General features: G+C 47.2%; 1 protein-coding gene across 1 annotated transcript in view; it reads right to left on the bottom strand.

Moving 5' to 3' along the window:
* The window catches only part of LOC147702045 (T-cell antigen CD7-like), a 211,958-nt gene that overhangs the window by 171,206 nt on the left and 16,016 nt on the right, over positions 1–24,736 (bottom strand). Inside the window, exon 2 of the mRNA XM_086928744.1 lies at positions 14,828–15,175. Coding sequence (XP_086784870.1) covers positions 14,828–15,175 — 348 coding nt within the window. The remainder of the gene's footprint in view (positions 1–14,827; positions 15,176–24,736) is intronic.

The raw sequence follows: 24,736 nt of genomic DNA, 5'->3' as shown, positions 1-24,736 counted from the left end.
CAGTCCGGGAGAACCCGCAAGAAGGGAGGAGACCGAAGAAACAAACCCAGGTCGCACATTCTACCAGCCAAAACAATAGCCACCAAGAACACCACCTTGAAGGTGGGAAATTTCCACTGAGTCCAGGGGCTCAAAAGGGGCACCCTGGAGGGCCACAACACCAAAGGGAGATCCCAAGGTGGAGTCAGGCAAATAGCCGGAGGTCCCCACAAAAAACAGCTCCACAGCAAGCAAGCCACCAAGGCATCGAGCCTATCCAGGCCCGGACTGCAGAAAGCCCGCAGGAATAGAGAGAATCAAACCCAGGGAAAACCCCTCCGTCAGGAAATCCAGAACTCTCATGGGGTCCACTGAGACAAGGTCGGACTCCTGCATCCTGGACCAACGAGCAAAGGAGGACAAGTGGCAGGAATATAACAGTAAAGTGGCAGACCTACGAGATCCCTGCAGCAAGTCAACCACACCCGTAGAACACCCCTGGGTCCATAATGTCTAGCCTACAGATGGAGCCGGTGCAACATCACCCCTGGGATCGGAAGGCCCCACAATGGGAAGGGCAATCGGAAGGGCAGATCAGGAACCGCCCAGCACTCCCAAACAGCCAACTCGCACAGGAGAGGAAACCAGGGGTGGCAAACCCAACCGGGAACCACCAAGAGCATGAACGCCTTCTCCAGGCAGATCTTGCACAAGACTCACAGAAACAAGGGAAATGGGGAAATGGCATACAAGAGACCCTGCAGCCAAGGGAATGACAAAGCATCCACCCTCCAAATTCCCAGACACAGATGGAGCACGCAGAAGCAGGGAAGGAGACTATTGCCCTTGTTCGCGAACAAGTCTATCCGCGGAAGGCCAAACAGGTTCACCAGGCGTTGAAACACCAAAGGGGAGGGATGGGAGGCATGGGAGGCTAACTTTTGCTTTGGAGGGTTCTGGTTTGGAGCTGAAGCTCACTTAGTTGATCATGTGGCGAAGAAGACTTACGAGGAGGTAATTAGTAATCTGATTGCTGCACTAGAAACATATCCAGTCAAACGTGGCCACAGAGTTACTGATCTGCATTCAGTCCATGAGCTCACGTAATGAGTGAGGAAGTGATACCTGGCACAGGAGGATATGAGTAAAATCTGAAAACACAGTTATCACAATTGTAACTTGTTTTCATGGTGTGCTTTATAACACACTTCTCCCTTTCCAAGTGCTTCAATAAGCAGGGCTGCTATTACTGAAATTACAAACATTAAAAGGAAAAGCAGAGAGGCCAATCAATGGATGGGCTTGTATTCTGCACATTGTTATGACCCACTGGCAGGCACTGTTAGGACATTCACACTGCATTTATCTTCAATTCGCGGCCTGTTATGAGGACCCACTTACAAACTGAACTCAAAGACAAAGGGGCCACGGGCTACACAGTACACACTGTAGAGAAACATTCTGCACACAAAACACAAGATGTTGGACAAAGAAAACACTCTTAAGAAGTGCATACAAGACTCGAGTAAGTAAACATGTAAAAATGTAAACCGGAGACACATCTCCGACACAGATGACCTGAACCTTTTTACAGTCAGTTCAGTTCAGTTCGTTTTTTATTTCGATAATTAAAAATCATCATAAAAATACATGGTAAACAGTGCATAAAATGTTATTAAATTACATTTCTGAACATTACGACTATTTAAAAAAAATAATTAAAACATTGACTGGGCACATTGTACACGGATCATGATTCGACGCTGAAGTTCGTGCTAAAAATTAGAAATTAATTTCTTGTGTTTCTTAATCTAACAGCTATTTTTAGGAAACTTGAGATGGCACACAGGGTATATGTATCATTAGCTTTTTGTAGAAACAACAGGGCTGCTTTCGCATGGCGTATTTTCTGGCTTTTAAGTATGTGTACCAGAAATCGACGCCTAGGCAATTGATAAAATGGACATAAAAGTACAAAATGAAGGGTGTCCTGCGGAGACCTATTGTCGCAGCCTCAGGCACCCTTCTGCTCGATCGTTACAGTAAACCCCGAAGGATAGGCTAAAATATTAAGTAAAAGATTGAGCCTAAAACGACACATTAAAAATCTGTCGTGTTGATTATACATTAAAAACAGATAGGGTTCCATACCCACCCCGTTGTCTACTAGGCTATGTGCTGTTACTGATCTTTTAAGTATCCCCACTTTTAGTCTAGCAGCTGCAAAGCTTTCTAATAACAGTTTCTTCACTGTCCTTTTACAATTATTTGTGATCAGCACGTGGTCAAGAAACAAATGAGACTGGTGAATAGTTGTCAGAGTAACATTAACATATTTCAACCAGGGGATTTGGAGTGCATTGTCCCTTAGCAGGCAGTCTTTTACAATTTCCCTGGTTAATTCAACCTCTGGATTAGTCCATATTCTAATCCAAGCGGTGATAGGCCTAATCTTCACCTCGTCCGAGATGTATCCCATCCCCAATTCTTGGTGTACAATGACTGAGGGGGTAGATTTTGGAATTTTGAGGATTCTACGGAAGAACTTATCTTCTTCAATTTGTAGTTTTATCGGGTCCTTGAATCCCCACACCTCAGCTCCATATACTGCTTTTGATGTGGTGATCGAACCATAGAGCGTCATTATTTGTTCAGGACACCACCGGCCAAGTCTATTTGCAAAACTTAAAATTGCCCCATTGGAGGATATAAGCTTTGAGCAATGTTCTTCCACTAGCGATTTAAAGTGCATGTCACTATCCAACAAAAGGCCCAAATAGGGAAAGGTGTTAACCGTTTCAAGAGTATGTGTCCCTATCTTGAACATTGGCTTCTTGGCTGGTTTTTTGCCGGCCACCATGACAAAAGACTTTTTTAGATTTACTGCAAGGTCCAGGTTAGCCATAAAGTCCACGAAACCGTTTACCAGGTGTTGTAGGCTCCTCGATGTGCGGGCCAGCAGCACCGCGTCGTCCGCGTACAAAAGTACTGGGATTTGACGTGATCCTACTCTTGGGCAATCCAGGGCAAGGGAGATGAGGGAACTTTCTAGTCCATTGATATATAACGAAAAAAGAAACGGAGCAAGGATGCAACCTTGCCTTACTCCTCCTGAGCAAGGGAAGGCTTCCGTACGTCCCCCCTCTGGGCTAAATCTCACTTTAGCCGTAGTGTTCCAATGGAGCTCTTTTAGGATGTTGATGAGCTCCACTTCCATGCCCATCGTGACCATCATCGCCCAAAGTTTACTTCTGTTGACATTGTCGAATGCGGCTGCCAGGTCCATAAATCCCATATAAACAGTGCCCTTGCTGGCTTTGGTATATTTAGCAGTTAAAAGATATAGGTTCAAACACTGGTCGCTAGTTGATCTACCACCTCTAAAACCATACTGGGTGTCCACTAGGGTATGGTGTTCCTCGGTCCATTCCATTAGCCGATTTAATATCACCCTCCCTAGTATTTTTTCTGAAACATTGATTAAGGAAATCGGCCTGGAGCATTTGGGATCTTCTCGGCTCCCTGTCTTGAAAATGGGTACTATCAGTGCGGTGGACCAGGAGCGTGGCAGGCCAGACCTAACCGCCGCTTTTAAGACCCTTGTTAGGATAGGTGCCCATAGGTCTATGTTGCTTCTATATAGATCCGGTGGTGTTCCATCGGGGCCTGGTGCTTTATTGGGTGTGAGCCCTTGTATCGCTAGTTTGAGTTCTTCAAGTGTAAAGGCTAGGTCTACACTCCGATTCAGAAAAGGGGGTCGTGATGAACAGAGTGTCTGAATTAGGCAGACCACTCTTACCCAGTCCAAAGATCAGGGCTTGATCCATCACTGTTATTTATCTCACTGCACCATCCCAGTTCAGAACCTGGCTATATGCAAATCAGTCTGTCCCTGGCCCAGTGCATCATTGGAACAGGGCAGACTAAACTACCAAGCCAATTCTTCACCAGAAAGGAGACAAGCTACCGGGGACCGGTTTCTGGCATTTCAGCCGTCTTCGGCCCGGCATGCTTGAATCCTGATGGTGCAGTGAGAAAGGGACTCATGTCTGAGTATACCCTGCCACACCTATAGTGGCCAAAAACGATTCAGAAAAGGGGGTGGTGATGAACAGAGTGTCTGAATTAAGCAGACCACTCTTACCCAGTCCAAAGATCAGGGCTTGATCCATCACCGTTATTTATCTCACTGCACCATCCCAGTTCAGAACCTGGCTATATGCAAATCAGTCTGTCCCTGGCCCAGTGCATCATGGGAACAGGGCAGACTAAACTGCCAAGCCAATTCTTCACCAGAAAGGAGACTAGCTACCGGGGACCGGTTTCTGGCATTTCAGCCATCTTCGGCCCGGCTTGCTTGAATCCTGATGGTGCAGTGAGAAAGGGACTCATGTCTGAGTATACCCTGCCACACCTATAGTGGCCAAAAACGATTCAGAAAAGGGGGTGGTGATGAACAGAGTGTCTGAATTAAGCAGACCACTCTTACCCAGTCCAAAGATCAGGGCTTGATCCATCACCGTTATTTATCTCACTGCACCATCCCAGTTCAGAACCTGGCTATATGCAAATCAGTCTGTCCCTGGCCCAGTGCATCATGGGAACAGGGCAGACTAAACTACCAAGCCAATTCTTCACCAGAAAGGAGACAAGCTACCGGGGACCGCTTTCTGGCATTTCAGCCGTCTTCGGCCCGGCTTGCTTGAATCCTGATGGTGCAGTGAGAAAGGGACTCATGTCTGAGTATACCCTGCCACACCTATAGTGGCCAAAAACGATTCAGACAAGGGGGTGGTGATGAACAGAGTGTCTGAATTAAGCAGACCACTCTTACCCAGTCCAAAGATCAGGGCTTGATCCATCACCAATATTTATCTCACTGCACCATCCCAGTTCAGAACCTGGCTATATGCAAATCAGTCTGTCCCTGGCCCAGTGCATCATGGGAACAGGGCAGACTAAACTACCAAGCCAATTCTTCACCAGAAAGGAGACAAGCTACCGGGGACCGGTTTCTGGCATCTCAGCCGTCTTCAGCCCGGCTTGCTTGAATCCTGATGGTGCAGTGAGAAAGGGACTCATGTCTGAGTATACCCTGCCACACCTATAGTGGCCAAAAACGATTCAGAAAAGGGGTGGTGATGAACAGAGTGTTTGAATTAAGCAGACCACTCTTACCCAGTCCAAAGATCAGGGCTTGATCCATCACCGTTATTTATCTCACTGCACCATCCCAGTTCAGAACCTGGCTATATGCAAATCAGTCTGTCCCTGGCCCAGTGCATCATGGGAACAGGGCAGACTAAACTACCAAGCCAATTCTTCACCAGAAAGGAGACAAGCTACCGGGGACCGGTTTCTGGCATTTCAGCCGTCTTCGGCCCGGCTTGCTTGAATCCTGATGGTGCAGTGAGAAAGGGACTCATGTCTGAGTATACCCTGCCACACCTACAGTGGCCAAAAACGATTCAGAAAAGGGGGTGGTGATGAACAGAGTGTCTGAATTAAGCAGACCACTCTTACCCAGTCCAAAGATCAGGGCTTGATCCATCACCGTTATTTATCTCACTGCACCATCCCAGTTCAGAACCTGGCTATATGCAAATCAGTCTGTCCCTGGCCCAGTGCATCATGGGAACAGGGCAGACTAAACTACCAAGCCAATTCTTCACCAGAAAGGAGACAAGCTACCGGGGACCGGTTTCTGGCATTTCAGCCGTCTTCGGCCCGGCTTGCTTGAATCCTGATGGTGCAGTGAGAAAGGGACTCATGTCTGAGTATACCCTGCCACACCTATAGTGGCCAAAAACGATTCAGAAAAGGGGGTGGTGATGAACAGAGTGTCTGAATTAAGCAGACCACTCTTAGCCAGTCCAAAGATCAGGGCTTGATCCATCACCGTTATTTATCTCACTGCACCATCCCAGTTCAGAACCTGGCTATATGCAAATCAGTCTGTCCCTGGCCCAGTGCATCATGGGAACAGGGCAGACTAAACTACCAAGCCAATTCTTCACCAGAAATGAGACAAGCTACCGGGGACCGGTTTCTGGCATTTCAGCCGTCTTCGGCCCGGCTTGCTTGAATCCTGATGGGGCAGTGAGAAAGGGACTCATGTCTGAGTATACCCTGCCACAACTATAGTGGCCAAAAACGATTCAGAAAAGGGGGTGGTGATGAACAGAGTGTCTGAATTAAGCAGACCACTCCTACCCAGTCCAAAGATCAGGGCTTGATCCAACACTGTTATTTATCTCACTGCACCATCCAAGTTCAGAACCTGGCTATATGCAAATCAGTCTGTCCCTGGCCCAGTGCATCATGGGAACAGGGCAGACTAAACTACCAAGCCAATTCTTCACCAGAAAGGAGACAAGCTACCGGGGACCGGTTTCTGGCATTTCAGCCGTCTTCGGCCCGGCTTGCTTGAATCCTGATGGTGCAGTGAGAAAGGGACTCATGTCTGAGTATACCCTGCCACACCTACAGTGGCCAAAAACGATTCAGAAAAGGGGGTGGTGATGAACAGAGTGTCTGAATTAAGCAGACCACTCTTACCCAGTCCAAAGATCAGGGCTTGATCCATCACCGTTATTTATCTCACTGCACCATCCCAGTTCAGAACCTGGCTATATGCAAATCAGTCTGTCCCTGGCCCAGTGCATCATGGGAACAGGGCAGACTAAACTACCAAGCCAATTCTTCACCAGAAAGGAGACAAGCTACCGGGGACCGGTTTCTGGCATTTCAGCCGTCTTCGGCCCGGCTTGCTTGAATCCTGATGGTGCAGTGAGAAAGGGACTCATGTCTGAGTATACCCTGCCACACCTACAGTGGCCAAAAACGATTCAGAAAAGGGGGTGGTGATGAACAGAGTGTCTGAATTAAGCAGACCACTCTTACCCAGTCCAAAGATCAGGGCTTGATCCATCACCGTTATTTATCTCACTGCACCATCCCAGTTCAGAACCTGGCTATATGCAAATCAGTCTGTCCCTGGCCCAGTGCATCATGGGAACAGGGCAGACTAAACTACCAAGCCAATTCTTCACCAGAAAGGAGACAAGCTACCGGGGACCGGTTTCTGGCATTTCAGCCGTCTTCGGCCCGGCTTGCTTGAATCCTGATGGTGCAGTGAGAAAGGGACTCATGTCTGAGTATACCCTGCCACACCTATAGTGGCCAAAAACGATTCAGAAAAGGGGGTGGTGATGAACAGAGTGTCTGAATTAAGCAGACCACTCTTAGCCAGTCCAAAGATCAGGGCTTGATCCATCACCGTTATTTATCTCACTGCACCATCCCAGTTCAGAACCTGGCTATATGCAAATCAGTCTGTCCCTGGCCCAGTGCATCATGGGAACAGGGCAGACTAAACTACCAAGCCAATTCTTCACCAGAAATGAGACAAGCTACCGGGGACCGGTTTCTGGCATTTCAGCCGTCTTCGGCCCGGCTTGCTTGAATCCTGATGGGGCAGTGAGAAAGGGACTCATGTCTGAGTATACCCTGCCACAACTATAGTGGCCAAAAACGATTCAGAAAAGGGGGTGGTGATGAACAGAGTGTCTGAATTAAGCAGACCACTCCTACCCAGTCCAAAGATCAGGGCTTGATCCAACACTGTTATTTATCTCACTGCACCATCCAAGTTCAGAACCTGGCTATATGCAAATCAGTCTGTCCCTGGCCCAGTGCATCATGGGAACAGGGCAGACTAAACTACCAAGCCAATTCTTCACCAGAAAGGAGACAAGCTACCGGGGACCGGTTTCTGGCATTTCAGCCGTCTTCGGCCCGGCTTGCTTGAATCCTGATGGTGCAGTGAGAAAGGGACTCATGTCTGAGTATACCCTGCCACACCTACAGTGGCCAAAAACGATTCAGAAAAGGGGGTGGTGATGAACAGAGTGTCTGAATTAAGCAGACCACTCTTACCCAGTCCAAAGATCAGGGCTTGATCCATCACCGTTATTTATCTCACTGCACCATCCCAGTTCAGAACCTGGCTATATGCAAATCAGTCTGTCCCTGGCCCAGTGCATCATGGGAACAGGGCAGACTAAACTACCAAGCCAATTCTTCACCAGAAATGAGACAAGCTACCGGGGACCGGTTTCTGGCATTTCAGCCGTCTTCGGCCCGGCTTGCTTGAATCCTGATGGGGCAGTGAGAAAGGGACTCATGTCTGAGTATACCCTGCCACAACTATAGTGGCCAAAAACGATTCAGAAAAGGGGGTGGTGATGAACAGAGTGTCTGAATTAAGCAGACCACTCCTACCCAGTCCAAAGATCAGGGCTTGATCCAACACTGTTATTTATCTCACTGCACCATCCAAGTTCAGAACCTGGCTATATGCAAATCAGTCTGTCCCTGGCCCAGTGCATCATGGGAACAGGGCAGACTAAACTACCAAGCCAATTCTTCACCAGAAAGGAGACAAGCTACCGGGGACCGGTTTCTGGCATTTCAGCCGTCTTCGGCCCGGCTTGCTTGAATCCTGATGGTGCAGTGAGAAAGGGACTCATGTCTGAGTATACCCTGCCACACCTACAGTGGCCAAAAACGATTCAGAAAAGGGGGTGGTGATGAACAGAGTGTCTGAATTAAGCAGACCACTCTTACCCAGTCCAAAGATCAGGGCTTGATCCATCACCGTTATTTATCCCACTGCATCATCCCAGTTCAGAACCTGGCTATATGCAAATCAGTCTGTCCCTGGCCCAGTGCATCATGGGAACAGGGCAGACTAAACTACCAAGCCAATTCTTCACCAGAAAGGAGACAAGCTACCGGGGACCGGTTTCTGGCATTTCAGCCGTCTTCGGCCCGGCTTGCTTGAATCCTGATGGTGCAGTGAGAAAGGGACTCATGTCTGAGTATACCCTGCCACACCTATAGTGGCCAAAAACGATTCAGAAAAGGGGGTGGTGATGAACAGAGTGTCTGAATTAAGCAAACCACTCTTACCCAGTCCAAAGATCAGGGCTTGATCCATCACCGTTATTTATCCCACTGCATCATCCCAGTTCAGAACCTGGCTATATGCAAATCAGTCTGTCCCTGGCCCAGTGCATCATGGGAACAGGGCAGACTAAACTACCAAGCCAATTCTTCACCAGAAAGGAGACAAGCTACCGGGGACCGGTTTCTGGCATTTCAGCCGTCTTCGGCCCGGCTTGCTTGAATCCTGATGGTGCAGTGAGAAAGGGACTCATGTCTGAGTATACCCTGCCACACCTATAGTGGCCAAAAACGATTCAGAAAAGGGGGTGGTGATGAACAGAGTGTCTGAATTAAGCAGACCACTCTTACCCAGTCCAAAGATCATGGCTTCATCCATCACCGTTATTTATCTCACTGCACCATCCCAGTTCAGAACCTGGCTATATGCAAATCAGTCTGTCCCTGGCCCAGTGCATTATGGGAACAGGGCAGACTAAACTACCAAGCCAATTCTTCACCAGAAAGGAGACAAGCTACTGGGGACCGGTTTCTGGCATTTCAGCCGTCTTCGGCCCGGCTTGCTTGAATCCTGATGGTGCAGTGAGAAAGGGACTCATGTCTGAGTATACCCTGCCACACCTATAGTGGCCAAAAACGATTCTTTATAACTGAGTGCCTGCAGGGTATGCGACGTCCAGGATGTGACTATCCATTTGCCTTCTAGAGTTATGTCAACATAAATGGATAACCCTCCTCTCGCTCTCCCTGCTCTACTTTCCTGTGCTGGGACAGCAAAGCACTTGAAACCTTCTAGTTGGTACAGTGCATGGTCCACTGCCCAGGTTTCTTGGAAGGCTAGTATGATCTGATCTGCATTCAGTCCATGAGCTCACGGAATGAGTGAGGAAGTCATACCTGGCACAGGAGGATATGAGTAAAATCTGAAAACACAGTTATCACAATTGTAACTTGTTTTCATGGTGTGCTTTATAACACACTTCTCCCTTTCCAAGTGCTTCAATAAGCAGGGCTGCTATTACTGAAATTACAAACGTTAAAAGGAAAAGCAGAGAGGCCAATCAATGGATGGGCTTGTATTCTGCACATAGTTATGACCCACTGGCAGGCACTGTTAGGACATTCACACTGCATTTATCTTCAATTCGCGGCCTGTTATGAGGACCCACTTACAAACTGAACTCAAAGACAAAGGGGCCACGGGCTACACAGTACACACTGTAGAGAAACATTCTGCACACTAAACACAAGATGTTGGACAAAGAAAACACTCTTAAGAAGTGCATACAAGACTCGAGTAAGTAAACATGTAAAAATGTAAACCGGAGACACATCTCCGACACAGATGACCTGAACCTTTTTACAGTCATTTTTCAAAATATAGATGTTAAGAAATCGATTACTGTTCACACCTGCAAACTTTCGAACGTGAGTATAGGTCCCGGTAAGGGCCAATTGCAAGGTCCGTTTTTAGGTTTTGGCTGGCGATGCGCTTTGCGCATGCGCCAAAAAACCTTTTGAGTTGTGTGTGTGGGTCGGGTATACGCCCCCTCCTCCCATTGGCTAGCTCCATAAATGGAGGCTAGCCATTGGGAGAGGGCTCCGACCGTCAATCTCGGACCAGATTCGGGGGCGTTCCCGAGAATTTTTGGCTTTTGGCTACGTCAGCCGAAAGCCTCTTCTCTGGAACGCCCCCGAATCTGGTCCGGGATTGAGGGCACCCGCCTTCCTGCGCCCATTTGAAGCAAGTCAAGATCTGTGCTAATGAATTCAACAACAAGTTCCCATAGAGTCTTCCCTTCCTCAGCTGGTAATTCGTTGGGCCCCCATCGCTCCTTCAGCTTCTTGACCTGCTCCAGGCCCAGCCTGGTGCTCTCGTTGACGTTGAAGTGAGACAGCACCTCCTCCACGGTCTTGGTGTGCAGCGCTCTCCATGCTGGGGCCGTGCGAGGCTGCTGCCGCTCTCCTGGGTGGGGAGGGAGGTCTGACTCTCTTATGTCCCTGGGGGCTCGGCTCTAGCCGGGCATAGACAGGAGACGCTGACGGTTTTCAGACCCTCTGCCCCATCGGGCACACTGCGTGGTGGTGGTTGGGGGACTGCAGAGCGCTCACTACCGGCAGCCGCAGAGGTGTGGAGAGTCCCGTGTTGTGTGTGTCCCCCTGTTTCTCGTGCTCCCACTGACAGTCCCGCGCTGTTTCCGTGCCCGCCGCTTTCCGTGCCTTCCCTCCTCGTCCCTCTCTGCTGCTAATGAATTAAAAGTGAGTATTTCCAAAGAGAAAATGTATTTAGCGTGAGAGAATATCAAACAATTTAAAACGTCAAAGAGAGTCGTTTTCATCAGTTTCCACATTCTTAGTACTAGGTCTGGTGGTGATTTGATCCTGTGATTTCCTGGAGTGAGCATGCGTGACTTGCCTTGGAGCAGTAGATGTATTTTAATTGCGCGTTATGTAATATGTACGTGGGGTTGGAGTGGCTGCGAGTGACTTGTATTTATATAGCGCTTACTACTCCCGACGAGGCGCTGATGTAAAATGCACGTCCACATCTACCCTAGCAGGAGGCGAGATGATTACAGCGACTGCTTCCCAGAGTTGTCAATCACGCCATAATGTTTATAGAAGTGAAAAGTCAATGTGCAGTTGTTTAATTTGACACGACTCGGGTTCAGAAAGTGCAGTTGCTGGAGGGGACAGATAAGTAGCTGTGCTCCATGTCAGCCTGTCTCGCTCCACCTGCTTCACTAAACGCTTTCCTGATGAGAGAGAGAGATTTGTTTAAATACCAGGATAATTGCCGGCAGCAGCACCCTTGCCGTGTAATGCCTTGTACTACATCTGTGTTAGCAGTCGCCTCAGGCTGTTGTTTTTTTTTTTTGCAGGGGATGGGATTTGTACGTTCATGCCCATTACGCCATATTGCTTTTCAAAGGCAACTGTTGCAGAGCCAAGTGGGCTGTTGAAAATTGTGTTTTCTCCACCTCCGGAACAGTAAAAAAAAAATCTTTAGATCTACTCTTAAACGTTTCTCGCGGCATTCCCCTTTCCGCTTCCTTGTTTTTCATACCCGCAGCATTCCACTGTTGGAAGCCAGATTTTACATTTAGCTTCTTGGTTTTTTTTATCTTTGTGTTATAAAATCGACTCTTGAAATGTTATCAATCTTGCAAACACATTTTCAGTAGAGCATGTTATGCTCACATTTTTGCATTTACGTTCAGAAAGTATACTGTTTGATTTTTACATGCATAACTGCAAAAACAAAATTCCATTGGTGTATATTTATTACATTGGGTGAAGAATGTTATGATTGCTTTCACTATCCTTATAGTATTTAGTTATTGGAAAAATGAAAGATGTAACTTACCTTTTTATAAGTTACTTTTTGAGGCAGGCAACAACCACAGTAGATTGAGAACTTTCCTACGGCCATTACGAATGTTGGCATTGATTTTATATAGTGTGGACATGGCCTGGAGGCATCAGAGCACTTTACAAGAAAACAGTACCCAAACAGTCGTATGAGCACATTACAGATACAACCTAGGAAGGATTACAAGCAGGTGATCTACAGTACGTGGGTTATAGGCGGTATGCGACTACAGTTCCAAACAATCCATACAGGAGTAAATGTGGGATCCAATAATGGAAAAAATGGAAGGAATATATTTTTTAGAGCTACCGGACAGGCTTCAGACACAGAGAATTGCCTCTGGTTTCAGGGATCCAAGCACTGCTTCCCTGGTCTTATAGGGACTGGTTACAGTTATGAAGTACTGGCGTTGGTTTCAAGGATCCCTGTGCTGTTTTCCCAGGCCAGCTGTTTGCTGCCCTCTCGCAGCCTGCCCTCTCGCAGCCTGCCCTCTCGCAGCCTGCCCTCTCGCAGCCTGCCCTCTCGCAGCCTGTCCTCTTGCAGCCTGTCCTCTCCCGGCCTGCCCACTCCCAGCCTGTTCTCTCCCAGCCTGTCCCCTCCCTGCCCTTTCCCAGCCTGTCCTCTCTCAGCCTGTCCTCTCACAGCCTGTCCTCTCGCAGCCTGCCCACTCCCAGCCTGTTCTCTTCCTGCCCTTTCCCAGCCTGTCCACTTCCAGCGTGCCCTTTCCCAGCCTGTTCTCTCCCAGCCTGTCCTCTCCCAGCCTGTCCACTTCCAGCCTGCCCTCTCCCAACCTGCCCTCTCCCAGCCTGTCCCCTCCCTGCCCTCTCCCAGCCTGCCCTCTCCCAGCTTGTCCCCTCCCTCTCCCAGCCTGCCCTCTCCCAGCCTGTCTCCTCCCTGCCCTCTCCCAGGCTGTCCTCTCCCTGCCTGTTGTCGTGTCCCGGCGGCAGCAGGCAGGAGCGTGCACTGCGTCCCCGAAGTAACAGCCCTAAAGCAAGCAAGAAGTATGCCCCCCTCCCACCAATCCCTGTTAGGTAGTGGAAACTGTCCAAACTGGGGTGCAGACAGCCCCTCTCACCTTTCGGCCTGGTACCACTGCACCAACCGCACTACTTCCCTACTGACCGTTCTCCACTTCAGCCCCGTCTAAATTACAATTCATGCTTGTGACCCTTTTGCCTGCTTGTGCTTGTTTTCATGACCCTGTTGCCTGCTTGTGCCTCTGTGTGCCCATGTTGCCTGCTTGTGCCTCTGTGTGCCCCTGTTGCCTGCTTGTGCCTCTGTGTGCCCCTGTGGCCTGCTTGTGCCTCCGTGTGCCCCTGTTGCCTGCTTGTGCATCCGTGTGCCCCTGTTGCCTGCTGGTGCCTCCTTGTGCCCCTGTCGCCTGCTTGTGCCTCAGTTTTCGTGCCCCTGTTGCCTGCTTGTGCCTGTTTTCGTGCCCCTGTTGCCTGCTTGTGCCTGTTTTCGTGCCCCTGTTGCCTGCTTGTGCTTCTGTGTGCCCCTGTTGCCTGCTTGTGCCTCCGTGTGCCCCTATTGCCTGCTTGTGCCTCCGTGTGCCCCTGTTGCCTGCTTGTGCCTCCGTGTGCCCCTGTTGCCTGCTTGTGCCTCCGTGTGCCCCTGTTGCCTGCTTGTGCCTCCGTTTTCGTGCCCCTGTTACCTGCTTGTGCCTCTGTTTTCATGCCCCTGTTGCGTGTGCCCCTGTTGCCTGCTTGTGCCTCTGTGTGCCCCTGTTGCCTGCTTGTGCCTCAGTGTGCCCCTGTTGCCTGCTTGTGCCTCTGTGTGCCCCTGTTGCCTGCTTGTGCTGTGTTGGTGTGTGTGGAGGGCTCTGTGTGGCTGTGTGTGTAGGAAGCTTTGTGTGGCTGTGTGTGTGGGGGGCTCTGTGTGGCTGTGTGTGTGGGGGGCTCTGTGTGGCTGTGTGTGTAGGGGGCTCTGTGTGGCTGTGTGTGGGGGGCTCTGTGTGGGGGTGTGTGTGGGGGGGCTCTGTGTGTGTTTGTGTGTGTCATTTGCGATAGATAAAGCTAGTGGCATTGTAAATGACAATGCCATTTATTTATGTTAAAAAAACATAAATAAAAATAATGTCAAGAGCAATGCCAATAGCTCTAACTTTAACAAAGGCAAAACCATTGCATTGTAAATGCTTGTTCATACTGCTTGGCCGAAGACCCGGAGAGACCAGTCCCACTCAACGCCCTGGGAAGCATACACTGGTCTAATCAGCATTCTTCCCCAAGACGAGAAAATCACAGCAGATGTCAGCGATGAGTGTTAACTCACGGAGCCATCTTGCTGGCTAGGTTTTGCCATCAAATTCTTTCATTAAATAATCAGATTCCGTACAGAGCGAGACCACACCCTGCCCAGGGCCTCCTATTCCCAGAGTCCTTTGCAGCAGACCTGCGCGTTACACTGCCTCACCGAACAGAATAAGATTATTTACTGTTTTGTAATTTTTGGGAGGAGTGGAGGCCCTCAATGAAAACATAACATAAGACTATAGCACTTGGGTACCTGTCACAATCAGCAGGGTGCCACCTCCAAAAACTTCGATGGGAACGCCGTCTATAACAACACTTGAGCACATGTACCAGTCAGTGTCGTTTCTCCGCAGCTGGTGCAGTGTTATTGTTGTATTAGTTGCCGTTCCAGAAACAGATGCACGCTTCTCGAATTCATTTCCCAACCTACTATGGAGTTCATTTGTCTCAGAAAAGTACACGAGCTCCCTGAACCGCCGTTTGAAATTCATCCCTTGCGGACTCCCAGAAATGGTGATCACACAGGTTACAGTGACTGAACTGCCCTCAGGGACAGAAATGCTGGCTGGCGATTGGAAGACTTTCAGAGTAGAAGTTGCCCCTGAAGAGAATACAAAATAAAAGTTGATTATATTTTAATGCCATTAGAAAATTATACATAGTTTCTTACTGTTTAACTGGTCAAGAACAAGGTTCTAATTTTGACCTTTCTTGTTTGTGTGCTTTTCACATTTTCAGTGACATCAATGCTCCTAAAAATGTCGACACTCTAATTAATAAATCAAATGTATTGATAGGCGGGAATGAGACTGAGTCTCTCATAAACCTATTCCAGCTATCAATAAAACTGCACAGGACAAAATTCTGAAGTTAATAAGGGTGTGGATTTATACCAAAAATATAGCTCCATTACAAAAGGAAAGCTAGATTGTAAATCCAGCAAATTAACAAGCAGACTCACACAAGGTCTGTGTTCCAAGGAAAACCTCAAAGAGCTGCAGGGCAGAGCAATACATCTCGAAGCAAAGGTCTCAATGGAAAAGATCTGCTAGCAAAAGTTCTGGCTCATTCCCAAATAGCACCTTCTTTTTAATAATGTTTGAAGAACAGATGTCACACCCCTTTCATGACATGATATTAAGTGGAACGGTTGGAATAGAAATGTTTCAGCTATTACAACAGATCAATCTATAATTTTGCAAAGCACCTCCAGAAATTCCAACTTCCTAATGATCTTATTGGCTAAAGCTGCAAAAGTTGAATTAAGGATTTTAACTCATGCTTATGAAATCACAGGAATACAATAGCTTGTTTAACTGAAATGGAGGTTTGCTGAGGCCTTGAAAAACATTTAACCTAAAGAACATCCTGCCTTCCTTTGTATGCAAGAACACATATTATACAATTTAACAGCAGAGAGACCATGGCTGATGTTTATGATGTTGATGATTTCCTGAAATAGAGAACGGTACAATAGGGGGTGGTGATGGACAGAGCATCTGAATCAATCAAACACTCACACCCAGTCAAAAGATCTGGGTTTAATCCATCACCGTTCTTTAGCCCACTCTGCCACCCCAGTTCAGACATGGCTATATATGCAAATCAGTCTGACCCTGTGCCTCATGGGAACAGTCTAGCCCGAACTGCCAAGCCATGTCTTCCCTGGACCAGAAAGAAGCTTCCGAGGACCGGTTTCTGGCATTCCAGCCTTCTTCAGCCCGGCTTGCTTGAATCCAGTGGCAAAGTGAGCAAGGGACTCACGTCTGAGCATACCCTGCCACACTTATGGCGGCCAAAAGCGGTACAAAAGGGGGTGGTGATGGACGGAGCATCTGAATCAATCAAACACTCACACCCAGTCAAAAGATCTGGGTTTAATCCATCACTGTTCTTTAGCCCACACTCTGCCACCCCAGTTCAGACATGGCTATATATGCAAATCAGTCTGACCCTGTGCCTCATGGGAACAGTCCAGCCCGAACTGCCAAGCCATGTCTTCCCTGGACCAGAAAGAAGCTTCTGAGGACCGGTTTCTGGCATTCCAGCCATCTTCAGCCCGGCTTGCTTGATTCTAGTGGCAAAGTGAGCAAGGGACTCACGTCTGAGCATACCCTGCCACACTTATGGCGGCCAAAAGCGGTACAAAAGGTGGTGGTGATGGACGGAGCATCTGAATCAATCAAACACTCACACCCAGTCAAAAGATCTGGGTTTAATCCATCACCGTTCTTTATCCCACTCTGCCACCCCAGTTCAGACATGGCTATATATGCAAATCAGTCTGACCCTGTGCCTCATGGGAACAGTCCAGCCCGAACTGCCAAGCCATGTCTTCCCTGGACCAGAAAGAAGCTTCCGAGGACCGGTTTCCGGCATTCCAGCCGTCTTCAGCCCGGCTTGCTTGAATCCAGTGGAAAAGTGAGCAAGGGACTCACGTCTGAGCATACCCTGCCACACTTATGGCGGCCAAAAGCGGTACAAAAGGGGGTGGTGATGGACGGAGCATCTGAATCAATCAAACACTCAAACCCAGTCAAAAGATCTGGGTTTGATCCATCACCGTTCTTTAGCCCACTCTGCCACCCCAGTTCATACATTGCTATATATGCAAATCAGTCTGACCCTGTGCCTCATGGGAACAGTCCAGCCCGAACTGCCAAGCCATGTCTTCCCTGGACCAGAAAGAAGCTTCCGAGGACCAGTTTCTGGCATTCCAGCCGTCTTCAGCCCGGCTTGCTTGAATCCAGTGGCAAAGTGAGCAAGGGACTCACGTCTGAGCATACCCTGCCACACTTATGGCGGCCAAAAGCGGTGCAATAGGGGGTGGTGATGGACGGAGCATCTGAATCAATCAAACACTCACACCCAGTCAAAAGATCTGGGTTTAATCCATCACCGTTCTTTAGCCCACTCTGCCACCCCAGTTCAGACATGGCTATATATGCAAATCAGTCTGACCCTGTGCCTCATGGGAACAGTCCAGCCCGAACTGCCAAGCCATGTCTTCCCTGGACCAGAAAGAAGCTTCCGAGGACCGGTTTCTGGCATTCCAGCCGTCTTCAGCCCGGCTTGCTTGAATCCAGTGGCAAAGTGAGCAAGGGACTCACATCTGAGCATACCCTGCCACACTAATGGCGGCCAAAAGCGGTACAAAAGGGGGTGGTGATGGACGGAGCATCTGAATCAATCAAACACTCACACCCAGTCAAAAGATCTGGGTTTCATCCATCACCGTTCTTTAGCCCACTCTGCCACCCCAGTTCAGACATGGCTATATATACAAATCAGTCTGACCCTGTGCCTCATGGGAACAGTCCAGCCCGAACTGCCAAGCCATGTCTTCCCTGGACCAGAAAGAAGCTTCCAAGGACCGGTTTCTGGCATTCCAGCCGTCTTCAGCCCGGCTTGCTTGAATCCAGTGGCAAAGTGAACAAGGGACTCACGTCTGAGCATACCCTGCCACACTTATGGCGGCCAAAAGCGGTACAAAAGGGGGTGGTGATGGACGGAGCATCTGACTCAATCCAACACTCACACCCAGTCAAAAGATCTGGGTTTAATCCATCACCGTTCTCAGCCCGGCTTGCTTTAAACCGTTCTTTAGCCCACGGGGATGGATTAAACCCAGATTAAACCCCCACTCACTGTTCTGCCCTCACAGAGATGTCTTCTCTCTGCAGCGGGTTCTTCAGCAAGCGGGCCGGGCTCTGCCCGCACACAGGGCTCTTCCCTCGAGCCCCGGCCACGCTAGTCTCTCCTCGAGCAGCGTGGGGCTCTTCTTCCCCACCGGAGCCCCGCCTGCACCCTCGGCCGCCATGCTACTTCTTTTCCCTCGCCTGCCGCACAGCTTCCGGTCCTGCCGTGGCCCCGCCCCCGTCACAGGCCGACTCGCCTGGCTTCCGGGGCGGCCGGGGCCGGGCTAGAGCGACAATTTGGGGCACAACGAGGGGTGGGCACCCTCACAATTAAATATACATGTTGGTGGCCATGACGCGGGACGGCCCCCGCAACATAAACATGAATCCGGGCAGAAAGCAGCAAGGTGGGCTCTCGCTAGCACAATTGAAGTGCTCCCAAGCGCTAAAGGAAATTTAAAGCGCTCCCTGTGCTAAAACTAGCAAATAAAGCGCTTCCAGGCGCTTAGAGGGGAATTCAGCGCTAGAGGAACCAAAGTAAAGCGCTATTAAGCACTGGGGGCCAAAATCAAGCTCTCCCAGGCGCTAGAGCACAAGTAAAGGTCCATAAGTCCAGCAAAGTTCTTCAGGAGTCCAGGGGCTGGGCAGGGCCCAGGAAGGCAAGCCTTCCCCTGGGCCCAAGCAGCAGCACGCCCCTGGCAGGATTCAAGTTGGAACAAGAACATTTTAGAAGGGGACACAGCCCCTTTTTATACAGTGAATTCCTTTGTCTATCAGGGTGCAGGCAATGTGAGAACCAGCTACAACTGGTTATAGGCAACTCCTTTCACTGGCCAGGCTAGGGACATCAGACGCACCACAGGGGCTGGAGCCAGCATTGTGTGGGGAAAGCCCAACCCTATTCAGGCCCAGGTGCACCCCTTCCCTCACATCAGCATGCTAATCACTCCATTCACCACTGGCGCAGACCCACCCAGACTCTTGGAGCCAGGCTCACCAGCCACCTTCAGCCAATCACACGCCAGACACAAATTACACAAATATGCCAACTTCTAGAAGTGGCACTTCCACACTGGACACAATCATGCCGCATATATCATTGCGCATCATTCAATCCCACGAGTTCGCACATACCAAACTCGACCCTGCACTCCCCACACATCAGGAACTACCATGGTCACACATATTCCCCATGCAGTCCTATGGGAGGGCAGGTCACTCTCACCACACACACAGAGAGCTCACGCACTTTACACTGTACCACAGTGAAAAAGTGTGCAGAGGCCTACAATCACCAACACCAGGCCACAGAAACAGGCTAGGGAAAAGCAAAAAGTTTCGGGGTGAACCTGCCAAAAAGAGCCAGGTCCAACACTAACTAACATGCACTTAAATTAATTATTATTTTCTAGTAAATTAATACTCTTTATACAATTCACCCCTCTGATGATTATCACACTAATTATCAAACTAAAACACTCTACTATCACATTTCTTTACAATTGTTCTTGGTTTTGTCAATTTCTTCTCATGCAACTTCCCCCAGCTCTTCTTTGGAAAAGGGGTGCATCATATTAGCTTTTTCGGTCTCAGAGAGTACTGTGATGTTTTGCTCCCAAAGGAACCTCTCCAGGGAGACACAAATATGCCTACAATGCTCCAGCATTATATACCCTATGTAAAATGGGTCATCACTTCCAGTACCGATAACAGGGCATGTCAAAGTGCAAGAAAGCCTGCCATGCAAGAAACCTCCATGTAAAATTACTTTCATTATAAACGTTTTGCATATATTTACCATTCGAGGTTTCACATTCTAAATAATATGCCTTTTTTAGCGCCCAATTAGCCTGATTGAGCTTTCATTGATTGGGAGCCAAAGGACTTCTGAGTGAGGTATTGTAGCACCACTGGATATTCTGTTCTAGGAGTGGCTATTGTTCTTTATCTTTTTTAAACTTTCCGCATCCCTACTAATTACCAGCCCCCGAATATATGCATTAAGGGAATCCCAGACAATGTGAGAGGGGGCCGTCCCATGGTTTATTACATGAAATTCCTTTATCTCTGTTTAACAGAATAACATCCAGCTTTATTCCATTAAGCACTGTCTATTAAAAGTCCATCTCTTAGTCATAGTCATAGTCATAGTCATAGTCATAGTCATAGGTTCTTATACAGCGCACAAATCACCAATAGGTATCAGGGCGCTTAAGGATTAAGGATTTTAACTCATGCTTATGAAATCACAGGAATACAATAGCTTGTTTAACTGAAAGGTAGGTTTGCTGAGGCCTTGAAAAACATTTAACCTAAAGAACATCCTGCCTTCCTTCTTCTCTTGGGATGTACTCAAATGTTACCTAGCTCAACCTCTAAAATAATCATTGCATGATTCGAAAATCCATTAGGCAAGGTTCTTTGATTACTAAAATTCAGAGTCTTGTATATAAGAAAAAAATCTAGGTGTGAAGAAGTGTTGAATCTACCAGAAAAATGGGTATATATCATTTTAGTAGGAAATGCTTCCCTCCAGGGATCAATTAGCTGCAAAGTTCAACTATAATCTTGAATAATTTTAAGGTTTTTAGGCTTTAATTACCTTATAGCTATACCTGAAGAATCAAGATTTGGGTTTAGTAAAAAATTCCCCTCCTATGATTATTTCAACAGAAATTTGTATTAGTGATTGACATAATTCTTCGTATGGCTCAGCATTATCTTCAACTGGGGCATAAATACTAACAAGGGTAAGATATCTACCCCCTAGCTTGCAAGTTGCCATGCACCACCTTCCATTTTTGTCACTTACAAAATTTACCAGCTCTGCTTGGAATTTTTTACCTAGAAAAATCGCAGGGCCAGATGTGTTGCATGAGAATAGGAGAAGCCCCAATATACTGCCCAAGATCTAAACATGTGGAAGTCCGCTAGCTTCCCCACTGGTATATGAGTGTCTTGAATGAAAACTACAGATGGGTTTTTTCTCTTAATCCAGGATTCAATTGCCCACATTTTCTTTTTGTTATTAAGGCCGTTAACATTTAAGGAGAGCACCTTAGGGATTTACCTTTTATCCATTAGCGCAATATATTAAAAAGGTCTCCACTATAGAGTGAAAACTTAAGAAAAATAAGTCTTCCAGTATACCCTGCATTTACTGAAGCGCTGACACTCAGTACGTACATATTCGCCAATAAAGATCAAAAAGTGCAATTTAAATCTGGCTTTAAATTTTAGAAATAGATCTCTTTTTCCCCTCTTACTTCCCTTTCCAACACACCGCCACCACCCTTCCACCCGGTATCCCCACCTTGCCCCAAAAGCTGTAATGAGCAGTCTACCATCCCCGCTCACGCCTGACAGGCTTACCCCTTTCCCGAGACTTGCACCTTGATCTTGTGCCAGAAGCGATTGGCCTACCAATCCCATTTCCCCCCACCCCAGGACATGGAGAAAAGAAAAAGATCAGGGGGGTGCCTGAGGGAAATTAAAAAGAGGAAGAAGTAAAGAAGTGAAAAAAACAACCCAAAAAACATAGAGTCAATTTGAGAGTCCTAAGTTTTAAGATTAGGTCTTGTTAGGAATTTGCTGCAGCAGTTCTTGAGCTTCAGAAACATTGCAGAATACATGAAATCTTCCTTTTACAAACACCTTTAGTTTACTTTGCTGTTCAATCATTGCCTAAGCCCCCTGTTCCTTGCTCAGATACAGCATTTTGACAAATTATTTCAGTCTTTTGGCTGTGGACGCAGACATATCTGTGAAGATACGACAAAATGAGACTTTCAGTGAGGTGAACTGTCATTGCTCAACTGTTGGATAGAATTTGCTCTGTTACCCAGTAATCTCTAAAGTTGATCAAGATCGTCTGAGGGAATTTGGCATTAGGAGGGAGATGTGCTGGCACACGATGGGCCCTCTTGAGAGTAAGATCCCCGTTCTATTCCGGGAGGAAGTTTTTTTAAATAAAAGAGTTGACTCATTGAAGTGTCTGCTTGCCTTTAAGGGCCTCCGGAATACCGAGGATACAAAGGTTAGAGCGGGTAAAGTAATTCTCCAATACCTCCAATTTCATTTGATTACAGATTTTTGGCTCTGAAAAGCTCAACAAGCCAACTGCTTCTCAGCTCCAGGTCAGGGCAGGCGTTTCTTCAGCTTTCAATTGTGAGGGCAAACGCCAACTTGGAGGACTCAATACATTTAAAAAAAAAGAAAAAGAAAATGTTAGCACCATCTGGCACCTTTGTGCAAAATGATTATAGTCCCTCAGTCTCAAACTCAGGCTCAGCTCCTTGATCCTCGACCGTGGCCATTTGCTGACCAAAAGTGTATCATCCTGACATGGGCGGAGGGGCTTACGGCGTACTCAGCCGACCGCCCGCATCACCAGCAGCCAGACTACACTAATTATCAAACTACATCACCCTACCATATACAATTGTTCTTTAATTGTTCTTCGTTTTGTCAATTTCTTCTCATGCAAGGCTTTCAATTCCTCAGGCATTTAGGTTTCCTCTCCTCAAGTGCAATTTTTCTTTAAACATCCATTTAATTAACTTCTTTTTCATGCCTCTGCCATTTCAACTTCAACCCCTAATGCAAATTGCCTTTAAATCTTCGCTATTAGGACAAAACCTATTATAAATACAATTATTTATATCAGTACAGGTTCTACCATTGGATGAATCTCACTCACATCATTAGTTATTATAACATTAGGTATTATAACAATAATCTTACTTTTATCTAGCATGAAAGTATAGCACTGACCCCCACCACATGATTGATACCGCCTTTTGCCAAAAGCGAATCTATAGCAAAGTGTTTTTGGATTACCATAGATCTTATTGCAAACATCTCTTCATTAACCTGAGTAAAAGCACCTGTGTGCTACTTGCCATGCACTCCACTAAAGTGGACAATTTTCTAATCTTCACATCATTTAAAGCTATTCCTATGAGAGGAATCAAAAACACCACACACTTCCAGTACTTGTTGCAGTGCACTTTCTCTCTTTTCTCTTCTATGGTATCCTTCACTCACTTCAGTCAAACTATTCACATGGTACACTCTAGGAGACACAAAAGCTAACGAACAAGTGCATGTCTTTCCTTGTGGAAGTATGAAATAAGGATTCATATTTTATTTCTACTTAATGTTAATATTTCCTAGAATATAAAAACGTATCTGATGCAAAAAATATATGCACATGCACTATTGCAAGCGCTTGGTCCATCAAACTCATCATGACTCATTCACATCAAACACACACTCCATTCTTGCCCTTTTCAAACTCTAAGACTAGGATGTATTTGTGTGTTGTATGTAATTTCATAGAAAAACGATTTAATGAAAATCCATACCTGAGAAACCATTTCATCGTAACTGTTTAATGGAAATTTTCAGAATAGACGGCATTTACCTTTTCATGTCATTGTGCAGCCTTTCCTGGAACTTCAACAACAATATATATGATAATATATGATAATATGTATTTATTTGGGAGTGTTGGAATGCATTCAGTGTGCAAACATTAGCAGATTATTTAGAAAAGGGAAAATAAAGACAAAGAACTTGTGCAAACACACGCAACACTTGCAGTGTAATGCAAGGGTAGTCTAGTGAGCTCATTCGCAACCCATACCTCCACTATTTAGCATGATACCAGCTTCATTTCCAACGCGAAAGCCCATGAGGGACTGTGCATAGGCTCACTAGTAAGTGCAGGTGGCGTCTTTAGTCAAGTCTGATGAAGTGCCCCTATGGGATAAGAGATTTATGAGTCAAGGCAGAAAAATGAAGTGATTTGAAACAGCTCGTGTTACAAGCTAGGGGAGTGGGGGAGGGGTGGAGGTTATTGTATGAGTGGCAAGGCACTCTCTGTGGAAATATTTGTTTAATTAATAAAGCTGATTGTGAAAGTGTACTTGACTTAAGTCACATTTAATTGTTAAACTATGTTTTATTTTAATTCAAATATTATTAGAGGTTTCTGAACAGTTTACTGCCACACATACCAGTAGTGCAGGTGCGCACATTCACTTCACTCTCTACCCGTTCACCCCCTTCAAGTCCCCATCCAACAACCCTTCGCTGTACTCTCCGGACATCCAGTTCCCATAACATTTCAGAAGCGCACTGGTCTAACTAACTAGTCTCTTCTGTGAAAGTTAAGAGCAGCGGTTTTGTTTTTGGTTTTCTGATGGAGGTAAACACAGCTATGGGAAGTGAATACCTCAGAGGGGTTTAACCATCGAACAGTATTGCACAAGTGCCACAACACTTCACTGAGCTATCCCTTCGCCGCAAGGTAGTGGGAGAATATTTTATTATGGCAAATGTCACTGAAGAAGCCTCTAGAGCAATGCACTTTAGAGTGCCTGGGGATTTACATGGGCAGCGAGGGGTTTCCTGAGTGATTTATGAGCTACACTACCACCCTCACTGCATTATGAACAGCACTTGAGATGCCTGCAACAACACACACTTAGGGGGCCATTATGATAAAAAACACCACAGAT

The sequence above is a fragment of the Lissotriton vulgaris genome, chromosome 7, assembly GCF_964263255.1.
Source record: "Lissotriton vulgaris chromosome 7, aLisVul1.2, whole genome shotgun sequence".
NCBI lineage: Eukaryota > Metazoa > Chordata > Amphibia > Caudata > Salamandridae > Lissotriton > Lissotriton vulgaris.
This window is presented reverse-complemented; position numbering and strand designations above follow the sequence as displayed.